Source organism: Mus caroli, unplaced genomic scaffold (genome assembly GCF_978045245.1).
Source record: "Mus caroli unplaced genomic scaffold, Mus_caroli_1 scaffold_2, whole genome shotgun sequence".
NCBI classification, from domain to species: Eukaryota; Metazoa; Chordata; class Mammalia; order Rodentia; family Muridae; genus Mus; species Mus caroli.
The window spans coordinates 106,878,210-106,898,541 of NW_028227257.1; the positions used below are offsets into that span (position 1 = coordinate 106,878,210).

Genomic DNA, 20,332 nt, shown 5'->3' on the forward strand with positions numbered 1-20,332 from the left:
ACAAAAAAACCGTCAAGTTCATTGCAGCCAGCTCTCCGGCTGTTCAGTTCCTCCGGACTTCACGCCGCACATTGCCAGGAGCTGAGCTGGACTTTTGCTGAGACCCTTCTGAGGGGAGCTCTCTTCCTTGGAATGCTCCGAGTTGCGGGGAGTCCTAGGCTGGCCTGCTTGGTGTTTCCGCCTGGGGATAGCAAAAGGCTTCGGAGCCCCGGGGGGCAGCCCTTTCAGAGAGGGCTCTGCAGCTGGATCACCACTTCAATGACCGTCTATTGCCACCTGCTGGCCGCTGGGCTGCTGCACAGCACTGCACAAGGGTGTTTCACGGGTTGAAGGGCGGGGGGCGGGGGTAGGGGCTCCTAGGAGCCCCAAATGTGGTGGCACAGGACTTTTATCCCAGAACTAGGTGAGTTCAAGTCCAGTCTTGTCTACGTAGCTAGTTCCAGGTTAGGCAGGGACCCCGTCTCAGTTAAAATAAAATTAAAATTCGGGTGGGACATAGGCAGCACTAATTAGGTTGGGTTGTAATTTTGTTTAAAAGAATAGGATGTGAATTTGGGAAGAGGATGGGCACAGGAGGAATTGAGGGTGGGGGTTGGAAGTAGGTGTAACCTAAATACATTGTATACATGCATGAAATTATGTAACAATATAATATAAAAATCTAATAAAGAATAAACTCTGTAACATGTGAATGGGGATAGAAGTGATAGATCGACAGTAATCCGTTCCTCAAACCATGAAACTCAGTGTGCTTTTGATTGTCATGTATCATTTTGTTTGATGAGCTTTTATAGATATGTTCTCTTTCATTCATTCACTAGTCAGTCATAAACACTTTGGAGGGACCCAGAATGGCACTGGTCACTGCCTCAAATAAAAGCAAGCAGTACAATCTATTCTAGTCTTCTATTATTATTTTGATACAGGTCCGACAATAGCCTGGGCTGACCTGGAACCAGTATTCCTCCTGCCTCAGCCTCTGCAGTGGTGGGATTCCAGGCTGAGCTACCACACCCTGCCACTCTACTCTTGAATTATAATTTACTTCCACTTACCCCTCAGCAACAATGACTTACTGACTCTCCATCCTCCACAGGCTGAAGCAACAACTAAGAGCAAAGAGACCCAGGCGTGACTTTTGTCATTGTGAAGTCCAGTAGAAGAGACAAATGTTGATCAACTGCAGAATCAACATCACAGTGCAATGTGGTAGGGTCAAAGGGACAGTTCCAATAAAAGGGGCCTCAGAGACCTCCTAAGTTCTAGATAGAGACTCAGGCTATTTGGTATGCACTGAAGTTACTTAAGTACTTCTGCTTTGGGGGGAGTGTAACCCAGTGGGCTGACCTGTATGTATAAAGATTCTCATCGCATGATTTCTTTTTATACAAGCTAATGCACACGGAGAAATAAAGAAAGCTGCCCAAAGTATTCAAAGATCAGAGTTGCTTAAGCAAATTATGGTATTCTAAAAAAAAAAAAAAATTCTAGAGCCTGGATATGTCTCTTTTCTTCCTGCTCCTGACTACACAGTCACTGTTACCGGATCGTTGTGATCTTCATGCAAATACGTTGTGAATTCTCCTCTTGAAAATAAGAAGGCCCCCACCTCAATTTCCCCCCTACATCCCTCACTGTCTCCCACACGTCTCTTTGTCACCCTTTGCAAAGGTGCATCCCCAATTCTGCCCCCTCCTAAATCTGCTCTGGCCAAGACGCTGTGCATGTCAAAGTCACCAGTGGTCTCCATGTCACTAAGTCCCACACTCATGTCACATGAGGTCCACTAGCAGTGCCAACACAGCCTCCCAGGGTCCTAACTGTCCCCTGCTCAGGTCCTCCTTCGGGCCCCCAGAGCTGTTCTGCCTTTCATTTTCCTCCTGTGTCTGGCTTCCTCTTTCCCAGTCTTCATTGCTCCCTCATCCCTCCTCCCAAGCTTTGAATGTTCATTTTCTTCTCTACCTGCATTCACACCTTTAACCTGATCCATTCAAAGCTTTATCTATTTTACTTGTTTTTTAAAAGCTTTTGTCTTTAAATTGTTTATTGTGCTTATTTATGTATGTGTTTACCTGAATGTATGGACTTATGTATATGGACTGACTCATGTGCTAACACATATGTGCAGGTCTGAAGAACTTACAGGGCTCAGTTTTCTTTCCTCCATGTGGGTCCTGGGGATTGAACTGATCCATTTCATTGGCCTCATTCATTCATTCATTCATTCATTCATTCATTTGGTGCTGGAGATGAAACCCAGTGCTTGCTAGGCAAGCTTTCCACTAGGAGCCACTCCCAGCCCCAGCCTTGACCTTCTTCAACCAGAGCTGTTGTAGCGCAAAGCCCTCTTTCCATGTTATTTCCATGTTATTTCCATGTTATTTCCATGTTATTTCCATGTTATTTCCATGTTACTCTTTGGAAATTGAAGCAGAAGACTCCAAATCTCCAGATTTGTTTCTCATCTGCTCTCATCTCTTCCTTGTCCCGACTTGCTAAGCAAAGCCAGTGAGTCGCAGAGAGAGTCTCCAGGACCCAGGAGAGACATCTTACCCTTCTAGCCTCTGCACGGCTGGGTGCCACCCCATGGCAGCCTTGGCTTTGCTTGGGACATCCTGGATCTTTGAGTGACTGTGGAGGAGTGTACCCCACTACCCTACTCCCACTCAGAAACTCATGAATGAAAACAAAACATTTATTTATTGTGAACAGCTATAGAAATTCTGGGGATTATTTGAACAGTAACTAGGGATGGTTAACACACAACTCTAGAGGTTGGAGAGATCACTCCGCAGTCAAGAGCACCTGTTCCTGCAGAGGACCCAGGTTTGGTTCCCTTCACCCACCTGATGGCCCACAATCATCCATGACTCCAAGCCAGGCTATCTGATGCCTTCTTCTGACTTCCGCAGGCACCAGGCACACATACGGTACACAGACATACACGTAATCAAAATGCTCATACACGTAAAATAAAACAAATAAATCTAAATGGTGTTTTTTTAAAGAAAAACAATTAAAAATTAAAAACTAATTCTAAAAAAACATATAGCATTGCCGAGGAAGGCAAGAAAACTGATATTGGAGACTAAAATGAGGCAAAAAGTCCATGTTTGGTACTAGAAAATTGTTTAATAAAACTGTTGTCCCCAATTTCCTGGTGAGCAAAGTGTCTATTGAAGCCTGGGCCTCTAGCAAAAACATGGCGACACACACAGAGAATCTCTGCTCAGGTTTGACTCACTAGAACTCAGTCATCAGGCTCCGTATGGAGAAGAGGCAGATGGGAAGAGAGGGTAACTCCATAGTCACAGGGTTGCAGGAGGGAGAAAGTTGGTTATTGTACCAGTTAACTGATACAATGTAAGCAGGAAAAGATAAGGTAGATGTTCAGGTCTGCCCTCTGTTCTGCAAGCCCCTTATCTATTTATTTGGCCCCTGTGGAGTGGAATAGTTTGACAAGACCCTGTCCTTAGGTTCAAGGTAAGAGACTTTGCTCAAGATCCAGCCCTGAAGGGACCAGGGCATGCAGGGAGCAGCAAGGGTGTCTTCATATGCCTGCTTTCTGCCAGAACCCACTCAAACTCTACAAAGAAGCCGAGTTTAGTTAAAAAATACTTCAGCGTGAACAATTGCACGCTGCTCACTGCTGAGTATATTCCGTTTGGGGGCTCTTTTAAACAAAGGGCTTGAGACGTTGAAAGGCTCTGCTCTCTGCTTCCCTGAGGGAGAGTGGGTTGAGGGAGGCAGCAGGAAACAGGACTCTGGAACAAATGCCACTGGGGTGGAAGACTTTTCCCACAAAGTGCTGCGCTGTAATAACAGGACACAGGAGGCTGCAGTGGGCCCAGCTAACAGCTCTGGGTGGGCTTGGTACTGCCTGACAGAGATGAGGGGAGGGAATTGCTGCCTAGGGCCCTGGGGGAAAACCAGTTCACAGAAGGAAAAAAAAAACTATCTTTGTTCAAAGCTGCATATGATCATATATGGAATTCTCCAGCATCCAATTCAACACTGGCCACTCTTTTCAAACTCATGCAGGCACAAAAGATGTCACAGGCCTGTGACACAGAATTTCATTCCATGTCTAGGGAGTGTACACTTGTGTGGTTAAGGACAGTTGCACAGTGGTGTCTACTCAAATCTGTAGCCTCTACTGAACTCATGCACAAAGTATTTTGCTAATAATTGATTCATGGGCCTGCGAGATGAGTCAGTGGGTGAAGAGGCTTGCCACCAAGCCTGATAACCTGAGTTTGATCCCCAGGGCACACACAGTAGGAAAACCAACTTCTGAAGACTCTCTCTAGTCTACATAGGCACCATGGCATACCACCACTACCCTCACATAAAGCAAATAAATAAATTAATTAATTAAAACCCCTACATACAAGCTAGGGGTTCAGTACACTGGTAGAGTTGTGATAGCCATTTCTATTTAACCCATTTATATTTAGCTAGCACATGGGAAGTCAGGGTTTGATCTTCAACACCAAACACAACGACAAACCTCTGACTCATGATCTATGTAGACTCTCAGGCACTTTACATCTAGTAAGAGTATAGCGATCATGTTAAGCAAGGCACGTCTGTGGCCACAGAAGGCCCCAAGCTTTGAGGCTGTGGGCAGCTCAGCTGTCATGCAGGCACACAGGTGATGTAAGACAATAGCTGTGGAGTCAGCTGGCTTCCAAGGCCAGCAGCCAAGCTCCCTAAGCCAGGGTGGAGTAGGACCGGCAGCAAGCCGCTGGCGGCCACAGCAGCACCCACAGCCCATGGAGCTCTCGACTGTTCTCCTGCTGCTAGGCCTCTGCTCCGGTAAGTCCCAGGACTGGGGGCAAGCCTTTGAGGGTGAAACACTACGTTGCCATACCCCCTGTCCCATACTCCAGTCTTGTTTCTTTGATGGGAAGACAGGACACAGCTACACCAGCCAAAGGCTTCTCTATCAGTCATAGCTTGGTGTCGGCTCAAATGGACTCTTGAGGATAGATTTTGGGTTTGTTTTTCCCAGAGTGGGAGCTGCCTGATCAAAAGCTGCAAGCAAGAGATCCTGGTTGCTCTATGGTTGCCTGGTCGCAGGCTCAGCCATGCGAACATCGTAGTGCCACGTGTACAGTCTGAGCCACTGGTGGACTATGCTATCATTCTGAGCTACCTTCATGTTCAGACGCCTAGCAGTCATGTCCAACACTCAGCCTGAGGGCTGCATGTGGTCAAAAAGATCTAGGAGCAATGCAAAATCATACATTATTTAAACTTTGTTATTTTATTTTTGATATTATGTTATTTTTGTTATTATTATTAGTAGTAGTAGTAATAATAACTAGATTGCATAGTTTGGGTGTGAACTTTGTAACTTTGGGCCTTTTGTCACTCTAGAATTTGTCTGAGAATGAAGAGGTTTGATTGGCAGCTACAGGTGCCAGGAAAGGAAACCTGTTAACAAATGTAACTAAATTGTCTCTACAAAGAAACTGTTTTATCCTGTTTAATTTTTTTTTTAAGTTCAGAGATTCGTTTTTTAAAAGTCCACCACCCCACACTTTTTAAGGATCTTACTGATAGGCAGGTTTTATGTTTGAGTTGGACTTATGAAACCTAGCACAGCCCTTGACCTACTCTCTGCTCTGGAATGTGTCCATCACAACAGCTGAAACGCTATCCTGAGCCCCAGACTTCCGGAAGAGGGAAACAGGAGATGTGTGTTGATCACTTCCGATGAACTTACTGGATACCATCTCTCTGAGGTGCAAGGTGGTCTAAAGCCTGCAGCTCCCCTCGCTCTAACATTGCTTTGACAAACACAAGCCTTCCAGGCAAGAACAGAGAGGATATATATATATATATATATATATATATATATATATATATATATATGTTTGTTTCCAATATCAGAGTTAGAGGATGGCTGGTGAGATGGCTCAGTGGGTAAGAGCACCCGACAGCTCTTCCGAAGGTCCGAAGTTCAAATCCCAGCAACCACATGGTGGCTCACAACCACCTGTAACAAGATCTGATGCCCTCTTCTGGTGCGTCTCAGCTACAGTGCTACAGTGTTCTTACAATAAATAAATAAATAAATAAATAAATAAATAAATAAATAAATAAATCTTAAAAAAAAGATAAAACAGAGTTAGAGGAAATATCTAAACTCAGATACCTTAAATCCTGTGGAATTTGAAGTTGATCCAACTGAAGCAGGCTCAACATGTGCATGCATGAGTTTACAAACACTACACTCGGTGAAAACTTGTTTAAAAAAAATTTTTTTAAGATTTTAAAAAATTTTATGTGTATTAATATTTTGCCTGCATGTATGTGCACCACATGTGTGCCTGGTGCCTAGAGAGGTCAGAAAAGGGCCTCAAATCCCCTAGAATTGGAGTTACAGATACCCACGTGAGCCACCATGTAGGTACTGGGAACAGAATCTGGGTCCTCTGCAAGAGCAGCAAGTGCTCTTAACCTCTGAGCCGTCTCTCCAGCCCCCTCAGTGAAAATCCTTAAGTGATATGCTTCTAAAAAATACCTACAAGACCTCTTAGAACAGCAAAGTTCATGTGCAGCTGTTAAGAGACGTCTATGCTGTGTGTTTTGATCAAACCAAAATTTCCTGAATTGATTCTGCACGTAGTCTGTGAGAAGCAGAGGAAGCCCTGAGCAGGTGAGATCCTGGGTAGGTATGTGTGTTGACATGGGTGTGGCCATGTCAAGAACCCCCAAAAGCCTCAGACCCATGGAGGAATAGGACAGCCTCCCCTCTGGGGTGAGTCTCAGAGGGAAATGGGAAAGCCTTCCTCTGGTTCACGTGTGAATATTGGAAGGATGTGTTTTCCGCCCCCTGCGTATTATGGATGATGACTACAGAACTGTTCCCATGGAGACAGCTAACCTGGCCCCCTTCATCCAACTGTATTTCATAAGCCCTGCATCCTTGCTTAACTGTATGCAACAACTCTTCCCCCCATTCAATCTATTCAATAAACACATTGAGCACCCTGGGTTCCAAGGTTTCTTCGCCTGAGAGACCAGACCATCCAATCATAGCTTTTCTGTGTGTCCATGTGTCTGTGTCCACATGTCTGTCTATGTTTCTTTCTCAGTTCCCTCACTGTCCCAGTCAGGTCCTTTTCTAGAGCCATGCAAAGGTTGGAACAGTAGTCTATAGGAATTTAGAATTATAAAATGCAGCCCAACACCCTAAATGTGTTTATTGTAAGGAAACTGAAGGTAAAAGATTTAAACTGACCTGCAAGGTGGCACACCATACATTCTAGAATGTGGTCACTTAAAACCTTGGTGTGTCTCCCCCCACCCCCAGGCCTAAAACAACCTGAAATCACCAAGGTAGAAACGTAGCATGAGGTTGGAGTAAGGTTTACCCAAGGTGGCTCACTACAGCTCAGAATTTTATTCATCAAAACCAGGGTCCTGCTCCCTGTGTACAAATAAAAATTGGGCTGATCGGGGGCGGGGGAGGGTATAGGGGGCTTTGAGGATAGCATTTGAAATGTAAATGAAGAAAATATCTAATAAATTTTAAAAATTGGGCTGATGAGATGGCTCAGTCAGCAAAGCACTGGCCTTACAAACACAGGACCTTAGTTCAATTCCTCACAACCTATATTTAGAAAACCAGGTTAGTGGCAATGTCTGTACTCCCAGTGCTGGGAAAGGGAAGGCAGAGAGATCCCTTGTGCTTTCTGGCCATCTAGCATAGCCTACATTGTAAATTTTAGGCTAATGACAGGCCATCTCCAAAAAGATGTGGATTCCTGAGAAGTGACATCTGATGTTGTCTTTCGACTTGCACATACATGCAAATACACACGGTCACACACATATAATATGATCTAGAAAGCACACTTTACACATAGTCACATACATGCAATATGATGTAGAAAATGCCCTTTGAACTTGTGGCAGAATTCGTCCTCTGGTCAGGGTCGCTTTCTCCGAGCTTGCTGAACACACAACAGTTGCAGTTCTGATTATATATCACCTTTCAACAAACTTCTCCCGTGATCCACTCGAGAATCTCAGTCATGCCACTGCCACCTTTCTCAGAGCACATCAATTCTCAATAGGCTAGTAGTCACTGATGCTAATGGCAAATGTCACTCACCATGTGAGTAGAGAGAAGTTAGCCTTGACAGGTTCACCTTCAAATATTTTAACATTTCTAAAACAATGTTTGCATGCAGTAGACATTCAACAGATGTTTGGTGAGGTAACAATGTCACTACCACCGAGATTTGGCAACAACAGGCAATGTTGCCATGCCTTGTCTTCTATGTAGAACCTTCCTCTTTAATGAAAGAGAGTTTACTGGCATGCTTTGACTCCAGCACTGCAAGCCATATTGGAGCTGGAAAGGGATTCGCAGAATTCTTCCTTGGAGTCTCGTAAAATTCTATTACATCGGCTTGCTTACTCATTCTTTCACTGATGGTCCTATGGGCTGTTTCCTGGTAATGGACGACAGCAATGTTTCTATAAACCCTGTGGAGGGAAACCGTATCTCCTCACCTTGCCCACTGAAACCACTCTAAGAAGTAGAGACTGAGGTTGAAATGTCTCACAAGGGGCATGGGCAAGGGCAGGAGGTGAGTGTCTCCAGCATGCTGGCATGCCCATTGCCCCAATCCTCCTCTCTTGGTGAATCATTAGGCTAGATGCATAGCTTTTCTGGGACATACTGCTGACCCTCTTGCTTTCTAGTGTGTTCCTCCTGTGCAAAATCTGGGTCTTTGCACAACACCCCCTCTTGAGGGTCATCAGCTTGTCTGCAGTTTGGGGGAGTTCTATGAGAAAGTTCTTTGATACTCTTGGGAATTTTGTGCTTTAGACAACTTAGGAAGCTAGATGTGAGATGTGGCCAGGTCGGGGTTCATGGGGGTCCCAGCGAAGATGTTTAAGCTACGCCTGGAGATTTGCAAAAGCTCACATCTAATTAGAGATTACATTTTACCTTTAGGGATGAGATAAACTGTCTGGAACCCTGCTTCTAGCTAGGAGGGGACCTGGAAGGGTATGGCTAAGCACTAAGCCTCAGTATTCTCATCTGTGAAGCTGGGGTTAAAATAAAATAAAATAAAATAAAAATCACCCACTGAAACATTATAACTATTGGGGAGGATTATAGACAGTCATAGGATTTAACTTACCAGTTAGTTGTGTAGCATTAGTCATTTTATAAAGATCTAAGGTCTGGGTGAGAAATAACACTACCCAGCAAAGAGGGAACACATCTCATGAATCTAACATCTAAAGGTTTCTTGGCCCGTGGAGAAGTAATGGTGACCTCAGCAACAGCCTTCAGACAGGGGGTGTCTGGTTACATGAATCAGGGTAAACAGATTGCACGTCTGCTCTTGGATAGGCAGCCTCAGTCTTTGTCAGGCTGGAGTTATGGAGGCCCTTATATGGCACATGACGAATTTGGGAGGGGTATGCCCTAGGGATAAGGGTATCCACAGTTGTGAGGCTCTAGCCAGCCCACACCACACTCATAAAATTAGGAGCTGGGATCACCACTTGGAATGTGAAGGTTCTATTAGCCGAGTGACCTTGGCACAAGTCATGCAGTTTCTGAAGGTCGGAGTGGTCACCTTGCCTCCGCAGCCTCTGGGGGCAGAAGGTGGGGGATGGGGGGCGGTACCTAGGAGACCCAAGAAGGGAACTGTGTTCTGAATAGAAGTCCTAACCCCAAGTCATCACAGCTTGGTTGGTTTGTTTGTTCTTCCTGTTTTAATTGGTACATGGCTCTAATGGCAGAGATTTGTCAAAAACTGAGATAAAATACACATCCCATAAATTTGATTATTTTAACCAATTAAAGTACACAGTTCAGTGGTAATATCACCATTACATAGTTCTGACACTCTTTAGTTGTCTCCAAAGGTCGCCCTGAACCCATTAAGTGGCCCTGTTCTCCAAGTCACTTGGAACCCGCAATCTTTCCACTTCTGTAGACTTAGCATCCAGATGTCTCATGTACCAGGTAGCCTTTTATATCTGACTTTTCACACTAGCTTAATGAAGTTATCAAGGTGCATCCATCTTTCGACAATATCCTTACTTTCTTCCCCTTTTATGACTTGATACTACTCCATTGTTTGGATACACCACAATGCATCCACTTACATATTTGCTGATGGTACTTCATATATTGTATGTAGTGCTGCTATTCTTTTGGATGTACACCCAGGAGATAATTGCTGGGCCATATGATAACTCTAGTTTAAATTGCTAAGGAACTTAATATGTTATATTCTCACCAACAGTGTGTGAGGTTTTGATTTTTCCATAACTTCACCAAACGTATTACTTTCCTTTTTGTTCACTGTGGCCAGCCTAGGGGCTGTAAGCCAGCATCTACTTTTAACTGCTAATGGCATCAAGAGATAGGCAGCCAGTAAGTCCAGACATGTCAGGGTCTGAAGCACCTAGCCTTTCTGTGGCTTTCCCATGTGTGTGGTGTCCTGTCGAATGTGAGGTGGCCAGAGGCTGCATTAAGTAAGGTCACCTATCCAGAGAACAAGGGTTGTCTCACTGGGGTATGGGAGGGGACACACCACACCAGCAACTGGGTTTGGGAGGGGACTCTGTGTGCTTTTCATTAGCTGGCTGTGCCACTAACCCTGGAGAGACTGTGTGCAGGGTGGAGAACAGCATCTGACAATATATGTGTCATTTCCTGCCCAGCTGGCCTTGTTCTGGGCTCCGAACATGAGACTCGTCTGGTGGCAAAGCTCTTTGAAGACTACAGCAGTGTAGTCCGGCCAGTGGAGGACCACCGTGAGATTGTACAGGTCACCGTGGGTCTACAGCTGATCCAGCTTATCAATGTGGTAAGACCAGGGCTGGGGGCTCCCTGTGGCACCCACCCTGTGGGACCCCATCTCAGACTGGACCATCTCCCCTTGGCTTCCCTACTCATACCCTAAAGACAGGATCTTTTCTCTTCTCAGGATGAAGTAAATCAGATTGTGACAACCAATGTACGTCTGAAACAGGTAATCCAGCTGGGTTATTGTATTTATGTTGTGTTTGTTCACCTAAAATTAAACCTGGGCTCAGGGGAAATAAATCTAGGTAGGAGAATCATATACCAAAATGTTGAAAGGAGGTCTGTTGGGATGATGGAAGCATATAGATACATATATACACATATGCACATATACACACATATGCACATATACACATATGCATGTATGCATATACATATGTACATCTATATACACATACATAAATATATGCATACATATATGTGCATATGTGCACATATGCATATATGCACATGTGCACACACACTACACACACACACACATATATACATATATATATATATGCATGCTGATGTCCTGTTTGATTTGGTTCTCTTTTCATTCTTTTCGTGTTTGCTTTTCTCTGTGTGGATTCATTTGCTAGGGAGACCATAGCCAAGGAATACAAACTAGAAGGCTTTAACAACAGGAATTTATCATGGCACACTTCTGGAGGCCAGATGTTCCAAAGTTAATGTGTCATTGGAGCTTGTTCCCTCTGAGGACTGAGGGGAAATCAATTCCAGAACTTTCTACTAGGCTTGTAGATAGCTGCTGTCATGTTCACAAAACATTTTCTCTGTGTATTTGGTGTCTGTGTGTGTGACTTAAATTTCCTCTTTTATAAAGATGCTGGACAAGGGTTCACCCTAATGACTTCGTCTTCACTTTATTCCTCTATAAAGAGCCAACTAAAGGCCCATTCTTAAGAATGACCTAGCACTTTGCAAAAGTGATTTTCACCGTAATACAACTCAGCTGATAACACTGCATTTCCAAAGCTTGCTGGCCTATCCGAATTCTGGATCACTCTAGGTTGGACATTGATTTGGCCTTCTAACCGAGGAAATGTTTCTCTTTCTAGCAATGGGTCGATTACAACTTGAAATGGAATCCAGATGACTATGGAGGAGTGAAAAAAATTCACATCCCCTCGGAAAAGATCTGGCGGCCGGATGTCGTTCTCTATAACAAGTAAGCAACGCCACAGGACCAGGCAGGGTGGGCCAGCGTCCCCTCGGAAGGACTGCCACATGCGTTTCCCCATCGTTTGCATTAAATAACCCTTAAAACCAGAACCACGCTGACAGGCAAGGAGCGCCATATGGCATCCCATGTTATGAATAGAAACAATTATGGAAGCCAAATTGAATCAGGGCTGTGGGTGGGGACATTAATCCCGGAGAGCTGCAATGGTGCTTGTGGCAACCACAGGAGACACCGAGACTTCCTGTCTCCGAGTTCCTTGGGATCGAATACCTTCCCCCCAACCCTCCCGCCCCAGGGGTCTCAACTCTCGGCAGTGTTATTCATCACATCCTGAACGCCATCCCACCATCAGTGCCCGGATGCCTCCCTTGCCATCCACTGGGTCCTGCAACAGACTGTGTGTTGTGAAATTATAATGTGATTCACGACACTTGGCTTAATTACACGCTCATTATCATATGCCCTTCATTTGTCAGGGAATATTCATTTCAAAGAGCATCCTTCCAAGGCAGGAACAGGAGCATGCGCAGTCAGCTAGCTAGAAGATTTGCAGTCTGATCCGGTGCTTTACAGCAGATGTTCCTGGGGCTGGTAGGAGCTGTGGATGAAAATGGTGCCCTCTGGCGGCCATCCCAGCATCTAGCACACAGCTAGAGCTGGGATCGCAGGGTGAGCCAAACTCCCCACTGTTTGGTGGTGCCTTTCTGGAGAGAGATGTTGATAGATGCAGTGTCTTGTCTTCAGTAGAACTCCACAACCCCCGTTCTCTCCGAAGACTACCAGAAGCACCTCCGTGGCTAGAGAAAAGGGCTGGGGATGCAGCTCAGTGGTAGAGGATTTGTCTAACGTGTGAAGGAAGCCCTTATAATGAATCCCGAGAATTAGAGGAGGAAATGAAAGGTTTTTTTTTTTTTTTTTTAAATCTGTTTCCGGTTTCTGAAAAGGGACCCAGCAATGTGACCATGTTGGATCTTCCAACTCACGTGGCCTCCCTAGATGCCTGGTGCCAAAGACCACACTTAGGCAGCGAGGGGCTCTGTGGCCTTCTCTTCCAGCTAGTGTTCGCTCCACTGCTGGTCAGGGGCATCTGGGTTTGTGACTTGTCCCACCGAGTTCTAAATAGCTCTCAGAAGAACACCGGTCCTGCCCCTCCCCCATACAACATTCAGCTGCTAGGAGTGTTTTATTTTAGATTTCTAGTCTTTCCAGCCAACTCTGAAAGCACACAGATGGAGTCTGCCATTACAGGTGTCTCTGGGGACAGGACAGGAAAGGCTGAGGTGCAGCGGGCCTGTGTCACTTGTTACTCTGTAAAGTCTGTAGATTACCTACCTCATTCATCCTCCCAGAATCTGACTTGGGCCTTGCTTAGCGCTCAGAAATCTGTGAGCTTTGGCTTTCTCTCATTGATTCGTTGATAGACTGGGCTTTGCTACGTAGCCCAGACTGACTGAGGAATCTGAGTCCACCTGCCTCAGCTTCTAGAATTCTGGAATCACAGTACACGCCATCACACTCGGCTAGTGCTTAGGAATGTGTGGTTTTTGACCATCACCCAAGTGAGTGTTGGTGTAGGACAAATTTGGGGAGCACCGCCATCGACTGGAATGCAGTATTGGAGACATTGTCCTCTCTTATCCCGACCACAGCGCAGACGGCGACTTTGCCATTGTCAAATTCACCAAGGTGCTCCTGGACTACACCGGCCACATCACCTGGACACCACCAGCCATCTTTAAAAGCTACTGTGAGATCATTGTCACTCACTTTCCCTTCGATGAGCAGAACTGCAGCATGAAGCTGGGCACCTGGACCTATGACGGCTCTGTGGTGGCCATCAACCCGGTAGGTGGTGGCCTCCTGGGATGCAGCTGGCTTCAGGACTAGGGCCACCTAGGTGTCCAAGTCAGCCTCTGGACAATCACAGGCTCCTGGCACCACTCTGAGCTAGAGAAGCATCTAGCTGTATGCTTTCAGCTGAGTGCCAAGGTTCTTTCCTTTTAAATTATATATATATATAAAATCTAATTATATATATAATATATTAAATTATACATATATAATATATTAAAATATATATGTGTGTGTACATATATATACATACATATCTCTGTGTGTGTATATATATATATTCATATATATGTATACACACACACACACACACACACACACACTGTAGACATTTACAGACACTAGAAGAGGGAGGACATCAGCTCTCATTACAAATGCTTGTGAGCCACCATGTGGTTGCTGGGTCTTGAACTCAGGACTCCTGGAAGAGCAATCAGTGCTCTTAACTACTGAGCTATCTCTCCAGCCCCTGAGTGCCAAGGTTCTTAATACACTACCCAGGAGGGTTAAGTAAGAGTTTAAATAAATTCTCTTTGTTATGTGCTGTCTCCAAGAGGTCTGATAAAAACGAGTCTTGAGTGCAACTCAGGAGCCAGTGTTTTAAAGTTCCCTGGAGATTTGAGTACAGAGCCAAAATGAACAACCCTAACTTACTAAATGACGTGTTCTATAGGAAATAAACCTATTACCCCAAAGCAGAGGTAGCCCAACATCCCTCTTGGCAAAGTGACTCTCCGTATGGTACGTGGCTACCATGTCTCTGCCCTTCCTCGGGGTGGTGTAGCAGGAGTCTTCAAACCTTGTTTTGATTCTCAGGAAAGCGACCAGCCCGACCTGAGTAACTTCATGGAGAGCGGGGAGTGGGTGATCAAGGAAGCGCGGGGCTGGAAGCACTGGGTGTTCTACTCCTGCTGCCCCACCACTCCCTACCTGGACATCACCTACCACTTCGTCATGCAGCGCCTGCCCCTCTACTTCATTGTCAACGTCATCATTCCCTGCCTGCTCTTCTCCTTCTTAACCAGCCTGGTGTTCTACCTGCCCACGGACTCAGGTGAGTGCCGTTGCCACGGCAACAGCAGCCCTGGAGCTCTTGCTGCTAGGTTAGGGACAGCCAGGGGTAAGTGCGCACTCACGGAGGTGCAGAGACCCAAGTTATCACAGGGTGCAAACAGACAGTTGCTGGGTGGCAGTGGGATCTGAGTGGGGCTCACAGCTGGGAACCAAACTCCGGTCCTCTGGAAGAACAACAAGTGCCCTTAGCCACTGAGCGTCTCTCAATATGCATGGGTATTTTTGCCTACATGTATGTCTGTGCACTACATGGGTGTGTGTGCCTGGTGCTCATGGAGGCCAAAATAGGGCATCGCTTCCCCTGGAACAACAGTTATAGATGCTTGTGAGCGGCAATGTGGATCCTGGGAATGAAGCAGCCAGTGCCCTTGACTTCTGAGCCGACTCTTTTACCCCCCATATTTCTTTTGAACACCTAAGTGCAAATAAATATTTTCAACTTCCTAATCAAATGAAACCCCTGAAAGCAAGAGAAAACACTGCTAGAGCAATACAGAACTAATTAGCATCTATAAATACTGACTAGTTTGTGACTGTAAATAGTAACTTATGAGTACTCTAAGCTTGGTAGATGTTAGCTATTATAGTATTATTAAATAGCAAATGGCAAATAACTTGATAACTTTAATGTTTATGGTTCTGGCTCTTTTTCGGAGATAAAAGTGAGGATTCCTTGCTTATCTTTTCTCTGTATCCCCTTTTTAGTCTCTTCACACATTCACAAGGTCACCAGTTCTAGGATGTCTGTGGATCCTGAAATCCAAGGATGCTCAAGTCCCTCATATAAAATGGCATTGTAGTCACATGGAACCACTGGACATCCTATGATACTTAAAATTATTTCTTGCCACACTGTAAAGACTATACAAATAGTTATCACATCGTTTTGTTTGAGGGATAGAGGCAGAAAATCTACATATAGTCAATATAGATACAATTTAATTTTTCTGAATATTTTCAATCTGAGTTTGGTTGAATTCTTACAAAAATCTGCAGATACAGACCTTTGTCCATGTACCACCTGGAAAGGGTGTGACAAGTTCTACAATAACAGCAGAAAAGGCAACATAAGAGAGCTCCCTAGGACTCCAACAAGAACAGCACCCCACAAAGATGACCCAGTGCCAGTCAGCCTGACCCTCCTGCAGCCTGCCCAGCCAGGACCCCTGAGACTCAGTCCTGCAGGAAAACGGTAGAGGATTTGGGAAACCAAATCAAACAAGAAATAAGTGAGAAGACAAACCTTCTAGACGAAAGAGAGAGGAGGCGAGGAGGTTGTGAGCCCCCAGGTGTGCTCAGACAGCACCTGGATGGCAGACTTTGTGTTTTGTTTGTTTGTTTGTTTTACAGTTTGGGTCTAGCAGCTTCACATTGAGAGAAAGGTATTTCTGGGCTGCCTGGCCTTCTCTTGGGTAACAGAAAGACCAGGGGCAAGGTTTATTTAAACTTCTACCTTCTCTAGCTTGCCAACCCAGAATCCCTCTTGTCTTCCTGAATCCCAACAACAAAAAAGAGTCTAGGGCATGAAACAAAGTCGCCATTTGCTGCTTGGCAGCTGGAATGGAAACCTGGCCACTTGATGCTGTCAGGGCCCCGAGGTCTTGCAGAAAGGAGCACCAGAATTATCCTTTGAGAACAAGCTGGTCATGTTCCTTCACCTTGGGTTTTGGTGGCTGATGGGCTTGCAGGGACTGTTTGATGGAATGTTACAGGTGGATGCTATAAGCAACAGCAGCCAGTTTCTCTATAGCTCTGAAAGCTCACATAGAGAGCGAGGAGCCAACAGGGTCAGTCTATTCTGAGGCCACTCTCCTGGGCTTGAAGAAGACACTTCTCCATGTCCTCCCACAGTCTTCCCTGTGCATGTCTGCGTCCAATCCTCCCAACCCCCTTACTGTGACACCAGTATACAATACTCTTGTTCTGCCTTAATGGCCATGTATCCAAATCCTGACCTCCTGGAGTTCCAGGAGCAGGCAGGTTGCTACATTTCTTCCTTTTGCCTTTCTAGGGGAGAAGATGACGCTGAGCATCTCTGTCTTACTGTCCCTAACCGTGTTCCTTCTGGTCATCGTGGAGCTGATCCCTTCCACCTCCAGCGCTGTGCCCCTGATCGGGAAGTATATGTTGTTCACCATGGTCTTTGTCATTGCGTCCATCATCATCACGGTCATCGTCATCAACACACACCACCGTTCGCCCAGCACCCACATCATGCCCGAGTGGGTGCGGAAGGTGAGCGCCGAGACTCCCAGGTCTCCTTTCAGTGAACCCAGTGCAGTCCTGGCTAACACCTGAGTACTTAGTACTTAGTCCTTCCTGGGCTTCCTTGTGGGGACAGCTCATGTAGCCTTCCCGGAGACAGTGGAAAAGTAAACCAAGTTAAGCCCACTTCCAATTCGAGTTTATGGACTCTGATTGGAGATTAATAAACCCCTGTCTTATGCGTGGGCATTCTTCAGTTTTTTATTGGTGTATTTTCCAATTTGTGAATAGACATGCATATTTTCACTGGTGAAAATCGTCATGGAGAACAGAACAGAGAGAGAGAGAGAGAGAAAGAGAGAGAGAGAAAGGAGGGACCTATGTGAGGCGTGTGCTCACAAATATTTATATTATTGAACTAAAATGTGTTAATACTTCACATATGTTTTTATTTTAATTAATTTTGTGGTCATGCTGGGGATTGAACTCAGAGCTGTGAACATTCTTTTTTTTTTAAGATTTATTTATTTATTATATGTAAGTACACTGTAGCTGTCTTCAGACACTCCAGAAGAGGGCGCCAGATCTTGTTACGGATGGTTGTGAGCCACCATGTGGTTGCTGGGATTTGAACTCAGGACCTCTGGAAGAGCATTCAGTGCTCTTAACCGCTGAGCCATCTCTCCAGTCCCTCTGTGAAATTCTTAACAAGCACTGTCCCGCTGAGCCATATGCCCCAACCAGATATGCCCACTTTGATAAACGTCATAGAGATACTGAACTGTGTTGGTGTCAGTAATACTGGCTTACCATGAAACTAACCAAATCTGTAGATGACGTCTCTCTGGGCAAGACCTCTGTATACTTAACAGCAGGAACAACAATAACAACAACGGAAGAAGAAGAAGAAAAATAGTAGTTATTTTGTGAGGCTGTTTGTATACTTGAGGCAGCAGGAGCGGTCTTTAATCACAGACTGCCAGGAACTTTCTGTTGCCTGCAGAAGAGTCTGAAGTGTAGCGCAGCGTTGGCATCCGCACACAGGCTCCCTCCAGTGGCTAACTGCTTACACTACACAATCATAGCTGTAGACTGCAGCCAAGAGTCTTTGCCCTCTAGTACAGTCCTTTTGTTTTAAGGACAAGGAGGGTGAGGTCTAGAAATGCTGGGTGACTTGTCCAAAATCACATTGCTTACCCAAAGTCAGTAATTCTGTTAATACTGACAAAAAGTCTCATGCCAAGAATTTCTTTTTTTATGTTAGGTTTTTATCGACACTATCCCAAACATCATGTTTTTCTCCACAATGAAAAGACCATCCAGAGATAAACAAGAGAAAAGGATTTTTACAGAAGACATAGATATATCTGACATCTCTGGGAAGCCGGGGCCTCCACCTATGGGCTTTCACTCTCCGCTCATCAAGCACCCTGAGGTGAAAAGCGCCATCGAGGGCGTGAAGTACATTGCAGAGACCATGAAGTCAGACCAGGAGTCCAATAACGTAAGCTGTGTGGCTCCCAGTCCACACCTCCGGGTCTGTCTGTCTGTCTATCTATCTGCCTGCCTCTGCCTTCTGAGTGCTAAGACCAAAGGTTTGCGCCACAATCTCTAGGCTAACACATCTCTGGGTCTAAATGATTAAATGCATAAGTGTGACAGGGAGGTTGACCAATGAATTGGCTTCAAGCTCTAGTTACTAACTTCAGATGCACTGTGTTGACTATCTCTGGCAACTATAGTAAGTCAGTTTGGCTTGGCTTAATTATGCAAAAACTAAAGGTTGTAATATCAGTGTGTTGAGGTTTGGAGGTTTACATATTGAAGTCCAGGCCAGTAGGGGGCGCTATGAGCCTGTGTCCCATCTCAGGGGATTCCTATCTAATGCCTTCTGCTTCCCCCAGGCCGCTGAGGAATGGAAGTATGTTGCCATGGTGATGGACCACATCCTCCTCGGAGTCTTTATGCTGGTGTGTCTCATCGGGACGCTGGCTGTGTTTGCAGGTCGACTCATTGAGTTACATCAACAAGGATGAGCAGAGGCTGAGCTAAGCCTACCTCTGTCCCAGCCATAGCCATCGCTAGGAAAAATGGAAGAGAGGAAGTTCTGTCTCCTTGAATCCTTTCACACTTACCAAACATGCAGTGTTCTACATGTCCTACATGTTAATGAGAGTGATCTCTGCTCACACTGCTGTATTCTTGAAGTGTCTCCCCTTTGCTTATGCCTTTAACACTATGGGTCTCCTTAAAGGTAAACCCTTTGAAGTAAATAAAAGTGAGTCCTCAAAAGAAGTGTTTGTTTCTAAATGGCCCCTGGGAGAGTTTTGCTTGGATACTCAAGGTTTTCTGTTTGTATTGCCATGGCTAATTGTTTTTGTTTTCTTTCCTTTAATAAATATAATTGTACTTACATATGTACGTGTATGTCTCACATACATGCCTAGTGTCCATGAAGGTCAGAAGAAGGTATCCCATCTCCTAGAACTGGAACTACAAATGGTTGTGAGCGTCCACGTGGAACCTGGGAATCAGGCCCTCTGGAAGAGCACCCAGTGTTCTTAACCACTGAACCACCCACCTATCTGGCTCAGTTAATTTTTATTTTTCAAGTGCTGAGAGTCCCTTACTTAAGACACATGGTTTCATACTGTATTAGTCAGGGTTCTCTAGAGTCACAGAACTTATGGATAGTCTCTATATAGTAAAAGAATTTATTGATGACTTACAGTCGGCAGCCCAATTCCCAACAATGGTTCAGTCGCAGCTGTGAATGGAAGTTCAAGGATCTGGCAGTTACTCAGTCTCACACCAAGCAGGCGAAGGAGCAAGAGCTAGACTCCCTTCTTCCAGTGTCCTTATATTGTCTCCAGCAGAAGGTGTAGCCCAGATTAAAGGTGTGTTCCACCACACCTTTAATCCCAGATGAAAGGTGTAGCCCAGATTAAATCTCCTTAAACTCGGAGATTTAATCTTCTGGAATCCATAGCCACTATGTCTCAAGATCTCCATACCAAGATCCAGATAAGGATCTCCAAGCCTCCAGATAAGGGTCACTGGTGAGCCTTCCAATTCTGGATTGTAGTTCATTCCAAATATAGTCAAGTTGACAACCAAGAATAGCCACTACAATCCACCCCTTGTCAACTTGACACAAATAA

General features: G+C 45.2%; 1 protein-coding gene across 2 annotated transcripts; it reads left to right on the plus strand.

The window, feature by feature from the left end:
* Positions 1-4,775: 4,775 nt before the first annotated feature.
* Chrna1 (cholinergic receptor nicotinic alpha 1 subunit) lies at positions 4,776-19,444 on the plus strand. Of its 2 annotated transcripts, XM_021152646.2 has the most exons (9): positions 4,776-4,818; positions 10,711-10,856; positions 10,977-11,021; positions 11,917-12,026; positions 13,691-13,886; positions 14,709-14,946; positions 16,978-17,201; positions 18,436-18,675; positions 19,076-19,444. In XM_021152646.2, exons 1-9 carry the CDS (start codon positions 4,776-4,778, stop codon positions 19,205-19,207), a joined length of 1,374 nt encoding a protein of 457 aa, XP_021008305.1. In that variant the 3' UTR covers positions 19,208-19,444. The 2 variants fall into 2 exon arrangements, with proteins under 2 accessions (XP_021008305.1, XP_085686802.1); XM_085830676.1 differs by lacking the exon at positions 18,436-18,675.
* The last annotated feature ends 888 nt before the right edge of the window (positions 19,445-20,332 follow it).